We start from the raw sequence: 17,253 nt of genomic DNA, 5'->3' as shown, positions 1-17,253 counted from the left end.
GCTTACAAATAATAATAAAACAAAAAGAAAATTTTTGGGGTTTATTCCTATTAAAAATATGTTGTAAAGTTTTTTCTTTCTTTCCAAAACACAGCACAAATTTTACAGTAACATAAAAAGTACTGTACAGGGATCCAGTGTGTCATGTAAAGAAGAAAATGTAAATTCCTACTCAAAACTTTGCTGAAAACTATAGTTTCTTAAAAGCACACTGTTCTGATGACAGGTATTTTATAGACTGCTAGTTAGATCTCAATGTGTATTATATGAGAACATTCCCTTGCAGCCTGCAAGGGAATTTCAAGCTCTAGAAGTATTTTCTTCCATCAGCCCAGCCAACCAAACTTTACAAATATTTCCAACTCATAAAAAGTCCAATGAGATTTCAAATTAATTAAAAATTTCTAGTTTGTAATGTCTTTTCAAAAAAAAACATTTAACTTACCAGGTATAATTGTTTCTTATAACTCATGGAAGACATATAAATAAAGCACAGTGAAGTTTTTATTTTTTTTTACCCACATTTTTATATACAATTACTAGACCCTTTAGAATGCAACTTTTGACGTTTATTTCTGATGTCTCTCAAAAGTACATCTGCTTGATTCCCTTTACCATTTCCTGCCAAATGGAAACAAAAACAAACAAACAAGCAAACAAAAACCTGAAACCAAACAAGAAACTCTGGCTAGGATCCATGTGTGTTAAATTCCAACTGAACGATTTTTTGATTTTGTTTTTAATAGTTTGGCATTCCAGACATCAAGTTAATTGATTGACACTGAAAATCCTAACAATGTCCTGACCACTGCAGCTCCCAAGCAGATCCTATACGACACATGCCCTCCTTTATACCCTGCCTTAACTGGTCCTCTCCTGTCTGCAAAGCATCCTCATCTCATGAATCATTATTATCACAGAGTCACTTAAGTCGGATTCAGATCCCTAAAATAGATGTAAATGCAGTCAGTTCACCGTTGTCCTTGGGCATTTTATCAAACTTGTGGATTAACTGGAGTTAGCTTTAAGAAGAGTGACCTTAAGTTCAGTGACTGAAGTACAGCACTGCTTGGCAATACCAAGTCCAGGTCAGCTCTGATGTTAAACTTCAAAGTGTACAGGAAAACACTACCAACATATTCCATGGATCCAGCTCAAACTCATCTAGACCTATTAGTTCAGGCTCAGACAGATCTATAGGACAGCTGAGGAACAACAGAGGAGACTGTGCTCACTGCTGCCCACTACTCCAGGACTAGTAACACATACACAGTGATACTTGGACTGCAGTGCCCAACAACAGAAGAAAAACAAGTTCCATCTGCTAGGCATTACCTGTGTACATAATGGATACCAGTCCCTGCTCCCCCATGACAAGCTCAAAATCTAAATAAGCTGGGCAAGTCTTATGCTAAACACACAGAAACACAAAGGAAAGTGAAATTTAAAGAGAAGATGGAAAGAGCAAAAAGAAAATCAAGGCCAGAGGAATAGGTGTTCAATGAAGGTCAGATGAAGCTTTTCTTTACCATTTTACTTTTTTAAGGTTTTAGAAGGTTTTTTCTCTTTTGAAAAGATGAGCAACATTTCAATTCCATACATTATGCTATTTCAGTAGTAAAGCAGTATGACTGAACTCCTCATACTTAAATAAATTCTGGTTGTATTATATATATAAAGTATTAACAGGGAGTCAGAATTCTCTACAATAGGCACACAGAAAGTGCTTTGATGATAACCAGGGCCTGAACTTCCAACCGCTGGACAAAAATTATACACAGAAAATGCAGCAACAGTGATTTCTGTCAAGCTCTTGGAGGAGACAGAACCACAGCACTCATACCATGAGCTCTGCAGCCAGCATTACTTTATATCTCTTATTGAAAGTCTCAGCTGAGTGTTTGAAGACTCACTGGAATACACAAAGTGAATGACACAGTAGCAAACAAGTGAATGGTACGGTGATAAGCAATCCCTCACATTTAAGTCAGAGAGAACTGCACTCCAGGTGTCTGTGCAGCATTTGTGTGATAAACCAGTTGTAACAGTTGCATGTACTAATGAATCATTTTTAAATTTTTTTGTAAGCATTTGTCTTCCTACACTTGAAAATAAACAGTGCAATAGCGCTCAAGAGATAAAAGGTAAGTGCAGGCTTCCTTACCATCCCCTAAAAAAACTCAAGAGAGAGGAGTAAGTACACTGATAAGCAGAATTCTAAAGGCTAAAGACAGGCAAGATATGGCACATGAGTTGATATTAATGTTAAATAATTGACAATTCACAACGTACATTACCTGCATTCCAAACAGAAAATGCCAGCTCCCTCCTGTCACACTGTCCACCTTAGTCTACCTTACTTCTCTGTAGGTGAACCATGTGCTACTGCATTCTCATGGCTATGGACTAAAGGCTCCGTTTCAACACTGTGAAAGCTGCAATCCTGGCATTAACAAACAAAAAAAACCCCAAAATCAAACAGATAAAGCCCCCCCCGCCCCCCTCCAAAAAAAAACTCCAAACAAAAAAAAGCAAAACTCTGCCTTTGCTTCTAGGAACTTGGTCCTGATGGATCTCTATCCTTTAGATGTACCAAAGGATCACGTTCCTTCTGCTTCCTGGCTGGTCAAATGCATGTCAGAGATCTTATTACACTTGAAAAGAACAGCAGACGACCCATATCCGGACATATGAATTATTTTTTACTCAGGTTCTGAAGCCAAGGGGTGTATACGGTGAACTTCTATTTTTTGTCAGTGACTACAACAAATTCTGAAAGAAGTTCATGGGATTCCCTTCACACTTAGTTCAAATGTGCTTTGCCCTTTTGTGTGAACGCAACTGCCTGTTCATGTGGTTTGCACAGATCAAGAGATGTGCATTAATGCGTATATTAGAGTGCAAACATCATGTTTTCAGCTATTTGCAGACAGAATATAGACACTTCTAGCTTCAGCTGGCAGCTAGAGTGAACAAAGAGCCTTATGATCTGTCTTCTATCTTCTCTTAATTTGCAATTTACTCCAGTTCTATCCCTCTTAATACTCTGAAGAGCCCTACATGGCATTTCCCTGAATCAGGTTTTATCCTAACGATGAAAGAAGGTGAGGTTCCTAAGAAAATATTTTATTTTCCAGAGTCTGTTCTTATACCCCAAATTCTTGCTTAGATTTCTTAAAAGGGGTTTAATTTAAAGTATTTTATTATGCTTTTTTTTCCCTCCCTCCATTGCAAATGAAATCAAAAAGCAGTAAATGTTAGAACCTCCATTCCATGGTAGCAAAGGAAGAAGATTTACTGCTGTTACTGTACTACTGTAAAGTTCAGAGAGTAAAATTTACTTACAAGGAACAGAATCATGCTAACAAATGGTCAACTAGGTACCTATCTTACATGTAGATTAACATTCTGCCCAAAACCACCACACTGTGTTCTGCTGCCAAAGGCATCTTCATAGCCTGTATGCAGAAACATCCTTCAAAGAGCCTGGTACAAATCTACTCTGACAACTTCTTACTTACCACTAAGGACATGATCAGAATTAGAACATGAGGATTTTTATTAATATTAGGATAGGGATTAATAGTTAAGACTTATTACCAAGTTTGTAGAGCTAGTTTAACAGAACTGTATCTATAAGTATCAATCACATAGGTTTAGTCTTCTCTAGTATTCTTGGTGGAAAACAGATGGAATTTGTTAAATCTGAAAGACTTAGATAGAAGGAAGTTGATAAAGGGAGCAAACAGGAAGATTTCTAGATAATCTCTCTACTGCTTTGTGATCTGTAACAAACTTACACAATCTATAAAATCTTCTCCCACCAGCATCACAGAAAGAAGATTCCCACTACAGTTAAGAATCTTCTGGTGTTGACCAGGTTGACTTCCACATGAAAAAAACTCCCACTATTTGAAACGCAACAAAAGAGATATTCCACAATTCATAGACACAACAGGTGTTTTCCTGGTCCAGCTAGACCCTCTGGACCTACTGTCATGCACCCCCTTGTGATGGGTCTACTTACACGCCTCCTTGCTCGTGGCGCTGGCTCAGGTGTGTTAGGAGAAGTGGATTCGTTTGGTGTTTCTGAGGTTGAGCTAAGAGATGAGTTACTGCTTGAAAGTTCTTTGTTCTGTCTTTTAGTTCCAAATGGCAAAAGAAAGGCCACAAAATCTGAAACATCTTTTTGCTCTTCTCTCTGAGAGTCTTGCTTGAGCTTGTAGGCCCGGTCATTAGCAATCACTTGGGACAAAGGCATTCCAAAAGCCTGGGGAATAAATTCTGCAACAATAACAACAAAACCCTAATATTTACCAAACATCTGCTATTTATTTATTACAAAAAGAATTAACAGTTAAGCTGTTAAAAAGAAAAACAATCTGAAGTCCCTTTAAATATATAGTAAGTCCAATTAAGTACTACACTGCATAATAATAACAACAGTGCCAGGTAATTGTAGCCCATGGTATCTGAATCCCGTCTCTAGTTGCATCATGAAAGATACACCATGCAGAATCTTGGAAAATCACCTGGGAGCAGAACTAATTAAGATCTTCACTTCCACTGAAAGTGAGTGAAGTCAGGCACTTCTGGTTACATCCAGATGGTGCAGAGGGGCATCAGAAACTCTGGTAACCTCATCCTGAGACTGGGGAGCGTAGCTGGACTGTGCCACAACTCCCTCTCATTTTTCAGAGCCCTTCACCAGGCTTCTTTCTCTTAAGTGTTGTAGGGCACCAGAGTCAAGGGGTACCAGTACGTGCAGGGTTTTCATTACAGTTCAGGAGAGCATGCATCTACCTGTACAGAGAGCTTGTAAGTACATTCACTATACAGACTAAGCCTTCAAGGATATAGTTTTAAATATACACAAGAACTATACTGTGTTAAATAAGTTAAATAAGACTAACCCTGTTTAATAGTGGTGTATCAGTATATAGGTCCTTTGTAACAGTATAAAAATATACATGATGTATAGAAATACAGGAGAAGAAATGTTTCTCTCAATTAACAAAAAGACATAATCCCATCCCACATCAATATAACTGTAATGTACAAAACCAGCATATACTTCAGGTCTCTAAAATGCTTAAATATTTTACAAAATAGAAAAATGTTTTACAGTGAATCAGCCAACAACTAGCAATAAAATGCTCATCATTAAGTTTCAAATCAGACCTATCTGACATTAGCAGAACCAAAACCATTGGGACAGACTTCCAACTAGAACTGGTTTGTGCTCAAATGGAATGAAAAAAATAGCTATTGATGCTATTCATCCTAATGAAAATGGGTGCAACTTCTACTAGGTTCCAGTTTCAGAACTGCTTGTATCAGGAATAAATATAACAGCAGAGATTAACCCCTTTTTTTTTAAGTATGAAAAAAGAAACCATAAAAAACCCCCAAAAAAACCCATAAAAAATCCCAAACCAAAAAAAACCAGAAACAGAAAAATTCTTATATGTTCTGCTTCTCTTTTGCCACAATCATGTAAATAATTAAAGGCCAAAGTTCCTCCTAGAATTTTAAGTCTGACTATGTCTTTGATGATATTTTCAAATTTTATATAGATTTGCAATATCATTAAGGTATTGAAAAGAAGAGGTTATTTTATGAATCTTGACTGAGTTCACTACTAGTTTATCACACTAAAGAAACAAGAGTCCGTTGTTCCAATTCAGTGAGAAACATTCCTGCTCTTTAGAACTATGAAATGTTAAAACACCAACTAACTTTGGTGGCCAGACAAAACTAAATCAGGAAGCAGAGCCTCATATATCAAGCAAGTCTGGAGGTGACCTGTGAGTATAATGACATCCAAAACCATCTGCATTTAATTTAGGACAAGAAAGAACATCATCACACAGATATCAAGCAACGTGAGGATTGTCAGTTCCAGGAGTCCCTCCTGTACCCAGCAGAGTGTGTCTGAAAAATTTTGAGAGTACTAGTATTAAATTACTGTTCTGAATTATCTGCCCAGTAAATATTTAAGATGACAAGTTTGAAACACACATATGTAACATGTCTCCCCTCTTAGCTGTCTAACCGTGGTGCTTTGTTATACTCCCAGTACCCCTTTTTATTTGTCCTTCCACAACATTTCCTGAGAAAAGCCACTGAGCCAAATGAAAACCTGAACACAAAATACTTCTCTGGTTTGGGTCAGAGCCACTTGGGCTTCAAATTGGGAGAGGACAGCAATATTTAGCTCATGTGATGCCCATGCTGGTGCCATTGATCCTACAGCACTAGCATCAACTGGGGCAAGATCAGCAGGAGGAGATCTCAACGCTGCCTCATTAAAAGAATTTCATTATAATGACCCTTTCCCTACTTCATTATGTGAAGATTGATATTTTGAGGTAGGTGTTGCCCCTCCTTGGAAATTCTCAGATGTGGGATTCCAGGTTTTTAATTGCCCTTGCTCAATGTAGCCCAGAGAAAGGACACTGAACCTCTACTTCAGGACACTCTGCTGTAGGCCTCCTCAGAGGACATGAACTGCTCCCCTGATTTCTCAATGCCTGGCAGAGATGGGGAACTGGATGAAAACCAACTGGCTGATTTTTCAGACTAAATACAGATGGAAGTGGTGCTGGCTGGTAGTGGTAATTACATTAAAGAGTTGGCAAACCCATTAACTTTTTGCTCATTTGTTGAAATTGAGAGAATCAGTTGGTTCTTCCACAGACTGGCTACACCCCCAAGTTCCCACCAAAATGTGTGTGTGTGCGCGCGTGGTGGTGGTGGGGAGCATGTCCTACCCACTACTCTTCACAAGCATTCAATCCCAACAACTTCCTTGTTGGACAGGCAATTAGAGTCAATGTCAGCCCTTCTGACGTTTCAGACTCATTAAAAAAGAAGAGTTGTAGTCATGCAAAGTAATTAGCAACCCATTGATGGGGGACAAAGGGCACTAACTCAGACACAAGAGGCATAGGTTTGAGACTCTGGTCTCACCATCGATGTATCAACTGCCTCTTTACAGCTGTAGGCTGGGGATCCCCACTGCTGGAGAGGTTTCATTTGTATGAAGAAATGTTCCTTAGAGCAGTGGCTCAAACTTTGATCTGTTGTATATATACTAGGTGAGGGCCAAAGCTACTAAGTCAGTCACTTTCTGTAAACCCAACAAAAATTTGATCACTTATTCAATTAGGAGACTGTACAGCTTAAAAATAAATTTTGCAGAAAGTACCATATAAAATGTGAAACAACCTGGCAGACAGGGCAATTAGCTTGGAAATGCAGATTCATATCCTTAGCCAGCAGCAATTTTGATACACTTTGGTTTTTAGTGTTTACTGGCAAAGGAGACAATTTACTATTTTGGAGAAATGCATAATTTCTCTTACCAGAAAGTCAATCTCGCAGCTGAGGCCAGTTTCTTAACAAAATTTTGATCGAATCTAGTATGTCCTGTAACTGGTAAATCAGGATTTTCTAATAAAAAGCAGCAAGTCACAGAAAAAACTCCTAGCCAGATCAAATAAGAGTTTCAGTGATCCCACATCCTTCTCTTTGCTAACCAAATTATAATATCCAGGATGTTGACCTACACAGCTATAGCTTACTTGACCTCATGTTACCCTATCCAAGTACAGCTTAAAAGACCTCTCTGAAGTTTCAGATGGTGAAAACTGTGGTTTCCATCCCACAAAACATATCAGTCTATTAAGAACCAAAGAGGTCTATATTCTAGACTCTTTCAATGCTAATACAGTAAACAGCAACTTCTATTAGTCTCCTTAGCATTTTGAGTTTTTTCTTAAGTACACCTTAAGTGCTAGTTTTGGGCTGCTAAAATCCTGTTACCAAGATGTACTAAGGTGTTGTACCACCTATATTTAAATGATAGGAATAGAGAGGGAGAGAGATCAGAGAAAAAAATACTTTAAAAGAGATATTTAGATGGGGTCTTTAAGTCAATCTCCCCAGCTAGCCAGACTGGGTAACTGTTTTGCTAACAGAAATTCATTACTTCAGATCTGTAGAGACAGTGATGGAAGCAGAAACCTCAGTCTACAATGGAAACAGCAAAACTCCTTCCATCTCAAGGTTCATCAAAACTTGCAGTGACTCCAGGAGACTTGAGATAAGACAATGTTCTCAGCATCAGTTCTGTGGCTAAAAGTCTATTCTCCAGCTACTCACTTCTGTGGCTGAAAATCTCTTCTCTAGCTACGCGGAGCTCACTGACCTGCAAGGACTGATATAAGGCCCTCCCAACTACTTATGCTATTTCTCTGTGTCAGTCTGGATTTCTTTAAGAAAAGTTTAGAGATTCTTTGGTCCTTCAGTTGACCTCATTACAAAACATGACATATGGTGCTTAAAAAAAACCTTTTGTATGTCTAGAGAGCATGAGAAACATTTTCAAAGTTTTTTTAAAAGCGTGGTGGGGTGCTGGAAAGGCTTGGAAAAAGAAACATTTCTGACAAACCATAGTAAAAAACAAACTTCATTCATTCAGCTCTCTCCTTAGGTTGTGCCAAGGCACATGGACATCATGACAGGCTGAAGAACAAATGCAAACATTAAGAAATACATCTTAATTTATTGAGCATGGATGGGAAGTAAACACAGAAGACATTTTCAAGAATTTTGAACTAAAGAAAAATCAAATGTCTACTGCTGGATTTGTATATACCACTGAGTTACCATGAAGGCCTTTTCTCAGGAAATCCAGCACACACAGCAGCTCTGTTAAGGCGCCACAGATGAACTTGCTGAATATTTACATTCCACACAGAAACATCAGTAAAAGGGATGATTCTCAGCTGCTCAACCAATCATGTAACAAGTGATTATTATTTCTCAGCAGGTCTCTTCTTTCACCTGTAGTATTTACTGGAACCCAGGCAAAATGGACCTGTTTTACTGATAAAATCTTCTAGGACGAACAATTTCTGGGAAGCATCTCTCTCTGGAATGCCTGTGTGTACTTTAAAAGTGGGTATGCCTACACTGATACCCATATCACTGGCAGGAGACAGACAAAAGACTGCTTCTGCTGCCGCCAAAATTAGCAGTGAATTTGTAAGGGAACAGTATCCAGCTGACAGCATGCATAGCATCCTGAGAATTTCTTATTCTAAGCAGCATGGACATGTTACTGCTCCTCCACTCTGAGTACTGTCTGTCAGCAGCTAAAGCAATTGTTTGGAAACATATGCAGACAGTAGGATTGAGAGTCATGGCCATTATTAACAAGGAGGCTGGGTAGAGTAAAGCCAAAACACTTGAATGATGGAAGCTGAAAATATTGTTTAAATGTCTGGGTGGAGTGCTGTTCTCCTGTTTAGTCTGTTTACATCCGGTAAGTTTTGCTATATCCTGCTTCGGTGAGTCACTCAGAGATGTAAAAACAACTGAAAAAACCCACTTGTTTTAGTATTTCTCCCCTTTTAATGATACAATGACAGATGACAAAAAGGAGAAAATAAAGATATGAAACTCATTTAAAGTGCATTCAATTCTACTTTAGTATCTTTATTGGCCTTCAGAAATCTAATAATTTGCTGAAGCTCTCACTTAACAGATAGACAGGTTGACTGACATCCATCCAAATAAAACATGAAGTTTAGAGAGTAAAAACCCCATAGAATAGACTGAGTCCTAAAATACAAGTGATTAAATCTCCAAACAGTGCTAGAGAAAATGAGTACCATTCCTTTTGGTTATACCTTCTAAGTATAGACACCTGGCAATGTGGGGTGAGGAAGAACAGTCTTGGGTTCAGTGCATGTCAGTGCTAAAGGAGAGGTTTTGTCAGGGAAGACCTGCAGCGAGACCTCCATTGTGCATCCCTGGTAATCAGCACAAGTGGCCCTTTTTTTCCATCTCTGTGGCTTCCTGTGCCAGGCACATCTCTGTTATCTTTGGCTGCAACCCCCCCCCACAATCCCATGGTGCTGCATGATTGTCAGGATTAACCTTCAGGAGTCTATGTTTACAACAGACTTTTCAGGTGGCACATACTCAAGGCAGGACTAAACACATGGCCGCCCCAGCTGTTACTTGTCCTGGTATGTGGGGGCTCCCAGGGTGGGATACAGAAAACTCAAAATGTTTGGAATTAATTAAATACTCTTTCAACTGCAACTGTGCTTACAAAAGTGATGCTGAATGGATGGAAATGAAGTCTGCATTAAAGCAGCTACATCTCCTCTGTATGAAGTATCTGGAAATCAGCTTCCTTGCTTCCCCTCTGACATCCTATGGCCTGGTCTTGTTTTCTTCTTACAGCAGTGCAGTTGGACTAGTTACTAAAAAAAAACACCACAAAACCCCAAAAAGAAAGAGAATGAAGGCATTTCTTTCACACATGAGAACTAGGGACCTGCCCAGGTGGGTAAATGTGTGCTCCCAGTCTTTTTTGTGAGCACATCCACGTCCACAGTGGGGAGTGTTTGTTTTGGACTGGTTGTCCAGAAATGGAAGGTACTCTCTTCATAAAACAAGCAGTAGAAATGTTTATTAGAAAACCCAGCATAGAACAGCCCAGGATAACACTTCCAGCTTGCTGTGACACACATGCAGAGGAATGTTTACTCGGACTTTAGGTGACATGGAGACAATTGCTCAGGGAAGGTGGTGGGGCTCATCCTTATGGAGGACCAGCAGCACAAGGCCTTACATTTTTCTTTCCAGAGCACCTGAAAGCTGGGTGATGCTGTCCCTCCTTACTCCTGAGGCTGGGAGAGATGCTGGTTCTGATGATTCCCACGGGAAAATGGTGACCTTTCAACCACTGTGCCAGGCTTACGGTCAACACGGCACAATCCAGCACCACCCTGGTTATTCATCCCCTCTGCTGTCATACATTAAGAGTCTGCTCAGCAAGTACCTGAGTGGCAGATGATCTTTAATAACTCAGAAGGACAGAGAAAAGTACACCAGAACCAACAATGGCCAGAAAACCTTAGAAGTTGGATGCCATATACTGCTATTCAGGCTATTTTTGCCTAACATTTGCTGTTGGCAACAAATAAGAGTGAATATGGCTTTCTTTTCACTCTGCTAACATAACCTGTTCAGAACCTGACTCCTTCCAATTTCCTGGACCCTTACTGACTAACCCAAGTTCTTCCTGAAGGAAGGAGAGAAATATAGATTCAGCTGTTTGAGAAGACCTGGGGTATTTTCCTTTCAGAGGGTGCTCCTATAATATTTTATAAATTGAGAGAACATGTCAGACATTTCTATAACTGAGAATAAGGCAGTGAGAGATGGAGAAAAAGGATAAAAGCAGAGTGGTATATACTTGAAAGACCTGAATTTCAAATAAGAAGGAAAAAAGGAATTCAAATTAGGAGAATCAACATAGTGATTTCTAAAAATGCTCGGTATAGTTAACCAGAAGGTATGAGCAATGCTGAAAATAAGGAATATAAATATAAATATATAGGAATATAAGTATAAAGATAAATATAAACAAGGATAAGTATAAAGTGCTGACCTTCACTATGGGCAACTAGTGAGTCCTAAAAGGCAAAGTGCACTCAGAAAACCCTTTGGAATAAAACCAGAAAGTATATCCCCAAAGCTACTAACTGAATAGCTTATAAATGCTCCCATGCAAATAGACAGAAAAGAAAATCCCTGACCAGAAGTGTAATAGCAGCAAATAATATTATCTGGAAGTGCTCAATCAATGCATCTAAACTATTAGAAACAGAAGTCAGTGTGGTTGTAAGGAAACTACAAAAGAATACAAGGCAATGTAAGAAAAATTACTGTTTTAAAGATCTCTGACAACAGAGGATTTAGAGGAATAAAGACCAATTCTGAGTTAAGCATCTGTATCCATTACCAAAAGGATGCTATCACTTCTCAGAGCACCACACCAAAGAGGTATTGGTGGAACTCCAAAAGTGCAATTGCAAAGATCCTCCAGCTTTGGGTGACACAGCAAAATTCTGGCTTTGGTGAATTATCAAAGCAATTTATCATTGTTAAAATCTGCTACAGCAATCAAAAATATGAGAATAAAAAGTCAAAATGTATTTAAAGTCTCAAAAGAGTTTCTAAAGAGAAAGTTTCAAAGGAGACTGCCAAAGTCATGCTGCCCATAAGAGAGGAAAGACAAAAGCTCAAAAAAAGAGCAGGATGTGGTTAGCCTTTTCTGATGCAGAAGAGCACCCCATAGACTGCTATGAAGATCAATATCTGGCAAATGCACTGAAAAGCAAGGAAGGTTTTGAACAGAACTATGTTGCTTTGCACTTTTAACTTCATGGATGACTAAGGAAGAAATATAGCAACATAATAACTGCTTAATTAGAGTGTAGCCAAATGTAGTGCATTAACAGGAGCACTAAAAAAATTGATTTTCCCCAAAGGGGACTATAAAATTATTGAACCTTTTCCTTAAAGACTCCTTCTGCCTGTTGGTTCAGTCCTACATCAAGTGATCTTGTAACAAATAAAAAGTTTGCACTTCCAACGTAACGTAGGAGGTCACTGGATTTATCCAAACAAATGTGTCAGGGGACATTCAATGTTAGAAAGATTAATGCAAATATTTTCCATAACCAGTTTTAAATCAAGAAAAGACTAATCACATATTTGAAGTCATGAAACAAATAAAAATTAAAAGAAAAATACTTTCTTCTTGACAAATATCTAAAGTAACTTTGAAATGGGGATGTTAATTTTTTCAATGGAATATTTAAGTTCCATCCTTCTGCAAAACTAGACTAAAAGCGATAACATCAGAGTAACCAGACCCCTGTCATAAATTTCTGCATTTCTGTGTGTGTTTGTGAAACTGGGGTGTCAATACTGTGTCTTACTACCATTTTTCGAGAATGTTTTTCCAGAAGGGAACACAAAATTAGATGCACAATGCAGAAAACTGCAATTTCACAGACATTTTTCAGTGTCTCAGTATTTAGATTTAGTTCAAATGGCTCCAAATTACAGGTCAAGTTCAAGTCTTGGATTAGGACCCAGCCCATAAAGCTGATTAGTGTCCAAACAAAAGAGTACAACCATATCTGTAAATCCATGTCACATGGAGTTTATTAAAATCCAACTGATCAGTAGCACCAAAGCATTTATGTATTTTAAACAATGGCTATTTTCCTAAGGTTAAAGAAAGAAAAGCAAATGAACTGGCTTGCTTGGGTAGTGCTGGGTTCATGGGTTCACGTGCTTTGTAAATTGAAAGAGGAGAGTGCAACTGCAGGTAAATAACTGGATCATGTTATCCAGACCACAGTCTGCACTGGATGGTGAAAACAGGGAGAAAAAAAATGGAGAAAAGACACAGTGCTTTAACACTTCCCTTTCTCCCAGAAAAAAAAATCTTTCAGTTGAAGAGAAATGGGTTATACTAAAGTCAAGCAGAAAGGATAAAACATATTTTTCAGCTCAGCAACATTCTCCTACTCCAAAAAGTATATGTTTAAGACTAAAGAAATCTCGTAGGGAAAACTAAGATCTGATCACTAAGTATGTACTCATTTTATTTTACCTTTGTCTCTGTTCTTCTCCTTTCCTAAAGAGTCCAGTTTCTTTCTTAATGATTTCTTCCTCTTTTGTCCATCTGTAAAAGGCAAGAAAAGAAAATAAAAAAAGGAAGTAAATGAAGTGAAATAACACTGAACAATCTGCTGCACAAGCTATAGGAACATGGAGTGAGAAGGTCACAGCATTTGGAATCAGGAAGGGTGTGGGGATATATTGCACAAAGGCTAGAGACTGCCGCAGTTCCTCAGTGGAGAACAAAGCATTTGGCTTTGTTCACCCAAATGCTGAGGCTGCACAGGGGAACCAAATGTATCCCCCTGCATGCTGACCACATCTACCCATGTGTGGTCATCTAATTTTGAAGACTTAATAATGGAGTTTCGTTGCTGGATGCTCTTGATAGCAAGGTACCATAAACCTAAAAAGTATTGGTTAGCCTTCATCCATGGGCACAAGACTGTGATTCAGGTGTGCAGCTGAAGGTAGTATTTGGAAAGAGAGGATTACTAAGCCTCTAGGATAAAGTTCTGCATACCAGTCATACCCGTTGACCACCTTCACATGACCCATCTGATCTGAACTCACTCTGGGAGTTTGCAGTTTGGTACAGCATGTCCAGATTGGTTCACGTGGATTAGAGTCTCAGAGAAATGATTGTTCTAATAACCTATCTATCATCCAAGTTTTCACTAAGGTATTAAGGACCAAAGTTTTCAAGCAATAGTGGAGGCAAGTTGGTTCTTGAAATGATTATATCAAAAGGCTGGCTATCATTATTTCCTTCAGCAGCATCTTTTATAATGAAAAGTCAACAAAAAAGCATTTTATTTATTAGCTATCAACATATACCAGGGATTAAGACATGAGCCTGCTTTAACTTGTACCTTTTGAACTTTTTAAGTTCCAAAGCAATATAAAGGGTCTAACACAGGGACTAATACTTTAACATAGACACCACTCCAGATAAAGGTTAATGAACACGTACCTTTTCCTTACCAGTTTTGTAACATGGCAAAAACTCAAAAACAAACATACCGTATCTATTTCATTTTAAGGGTAAGAAAGTCACCAAATAATCTGTCTCAACAGGTTTTTCTGGTTATATAAGCCAGTGTCTTAAATGGTCTTTTACAGTAAGGAACATACCACAGAGGAGTGAAGTGGATCTTTGTTCATGAACTCTCATCTTTGCAATTAGGGGTCATGAGAGAACACAAGCCATTTCCCCATACTTTTCCCTCAGCTTCTTCTGAAAACCAAATCCAGAACACTACTCAACAGACAGCTCAACAAATTATGACACTTTTTATAGCCAGTTAATATCCTTTTAATTTAAAATTATCATTTCTTTTTACTTTTTGTAACAGTGGCTTGATCAATTCCACTTGCACACTTGCAATCTGCATTTATTTACACCATACCACAGAATCACAGAATCATTAGGGTTGGAAGGGACATCTGGAGATAATCTAGTCCAACCCCCCTGCCAAGGCAGGGTCACCTATAGCAGGTAACACAGGAACATGTTCAGGTACGAATTTCTGAATTTTTTAATTTCTCCAGAGAAGGAGACTCCATGACCTCCCTGGGCAGCCTGTTCCAGACTCTGCCATCCTCAATGTACATAAATTCTTCCCTCATGTTGAGGTGGAACTTCTGTGGTTTAGTTTATGGCTTTTACATCTTGTCCTGTTTTTGGGCACCACTGAAAAGAGTCTGGCACCATCCTCTTGGCACCCACCTTTGAGATAATTGTATATATTGATGAGATCCCCTTTTTCTCTTCTGAGGACTAAATAGGCCCAGCTCCCACAGTCTCTCCTCATAAGAGATGCTCCAGACCCCAAATCATCTCTGTGGCCTCCACTGGACCCTCTCCAGTAGCTCCTTGTCTTTCTTGCACTGAGAAGCCCAGGACTGGACCCAGTATTCCAGATGTGGCCTTACTAGGGCCAGGTAGAGGGGGAGGATCACTATCCTCAACCACCTGGCCACACTCTTCCTGATGGACCCCAGGATACCACGGGCCCTGCTGGCTGCAAGGGCTCCCAGCACTCACTCAACCATGATACTCGAGGTAGAATTGTCGTGTGCTGGTTAAGTTAATTCCCTTTTTTTGCACCTGCTCCAGTGAGAATTCATCTCTCTGAAATAAGGCTGATTAGATGGATAAGGTATTCCAGATAAGAGTTCAGCAGTATAATGGTAGTAATTCATTGCCTGATATGATTAGGTCTATGATTACATTTTCCTTTTTCTTAGCCACACGACAAGGTTACAACTCAAAGTCATACTTTGATTGATTAATATGCCCAGTCTTTTCACACCTTCTGACATTTCCTGTTGCTAAGATTGAGTTTATAAGAGAAATTCTTTCACCTCTTGGCAACATGAACAGTCAGTAGCCTGCTTACAAACACCTGAAAGTACAGCCTGTTTTCATAAGGTTCCCTACTACCATTGTGTTCTGGTTTTATAGCTATAAAATAATCTTCAAATTCTTTTTCATGTTATAAATTCAAATTACTGCTTCACAGTAGCATTTTGATAAATGACTTACATTTCTTTGGAGTCATAGAGCCTTATTCTCCAAAGACCAACTTATTGATATTCTGACACCCCACTGAAGTCTACTGAGACATAAAAAATGAGAAAAAAAGTCAAAATTTGATGTAAAATACAGTGTTTTGCTACAATCATTTACATTCACAGTTTACCCCATGGCAAGAGAAAAAGAGTTGCATATGAAAATAAGACTGAGAGGTATCTCAGTGAAAAGTTGAAACTTAGGAGATCTGCCAAGAGGTCTGAGGCCAGTTCAAACTCTCCTCCTCCCCAGAAAAAGATATGATAAATTAGAGTCTATATTCTGTAAAAATAAATATGTTTTGAAATGACTGTTGAATCAAAGTACATCAGGCATGAACACTGCTGAAATATTCATAACATGCTTAAAGACATGCAATTCTAGCAGTTTTACATATTAAATGAACCCAATTCACAATAAGAATGCTTAGTACTTATTAACTGCAGTGTGTTTTGAGAATATATTTAATATCCAAAGCATTCTTGAAGCATTATAACCCACACCTAATACCAACTGTACATTTTTTAATTAACTAGCAAATATTTGTGCAAAATAGTATTGTATCAGTCCAAAGTACTATTAGATATCAACTGCTATTTTCATTTCCAGTTTGGAAATGTTTAAACCACAAAGTGATAAAAGCTGTAGGGGTTTTATCCAGCCTTTTGTGTATATAATTATCACTTTATGTCTTCTTTCTGTAGATCAATGATATACTACTCCTCCAACAGATTCCACTCAAGAATATTAGCAAGACAAAAGAAACACTCAAAAGACAACAACTGTCAAAGTGAAGGAAGCTTCACCTTTTTTCTTTGCTAACCCATTCTGTTTTTCCTGAAGGACACCTGCCAAGGCAGCTGTGCAGATCAGTTTGTTTTTCAGAAATGGACTTGATCCATTCAATACTTACTAATTTATATGTTTGCTGCATTTTTCACTGCAAGGCATACATCACTCCCTGGGCATCTATGTATTAAGACTAGCACAATGAATATTTAAAAGACCAAGAGTCTATAATTGAACTCCTGAGTGCACATTAAATTGCTATGTGACCTGTTTTTCCAAAGTGGTGAGCACTTCCAGGTTCAGTTAATGCCAAAAAGACTTTTCTATTTAAAAAATTAGGTCATCTTTTTAGGACTTTGTCAGTGAACCACACAGCCTACAGAATACAA

The 17,253-nt window shown here is 38.4% G+C and overlaps 1 protein-coding gene across 5 annotated transcripts in view; it reads right to left on the bottom strand.

Annotated features, from left to right (window-relative positions):
* ARHGAP6 (Rho GTPase activating protein 6) overlaps positions 1–17,253 on the bottom strand; it is a 322,124-nt gene that overhangs the window by 29,108 nt on the left and 275,763 nt on the right. For all 5 annotated transcript variants that reach the window (XM_051794925.1, XM_051794923.1, XM_051794928.1 and 2 more), the window contains 2 exons: positions 13,493–13,564; positions 4,028–4,284 (listed from right to left, as the gene is read on the bottom strand). In XM_051794925.1, coding sequence (XP_051650885.1) covers positions 4,028–4,284; positions 13,493–13,564 — 329 coding nt within the window. The remainder of the gene's footprint in view (positions 1–4,027; positions 4,285–13,492; positions 13,565–17,253) is intronic.

The sequence above is a fragment of the Manacus candei genome, unplaced genomic scaffold (genome assembly GCF_025592945.1).
Source record: "Manacus candei isolate 608988 ecotype Guabito, Panama unplaced genomic scaffold, ASM2559294v1 h1tg000041l, whole genome shotgun sequence".
NCBI classification, from domain to species: domain Eukaryota; kingdom Metazoa; phylum Chordata; class Aves; order Passeriformes; family Pipridae; genus Manacus; species Manacus candei.
The sequence above is the reverse complement of the archived record's forward strand: the minus strand, read 5'-3'. Positions and strand labels throughout refer to the sequence as shown.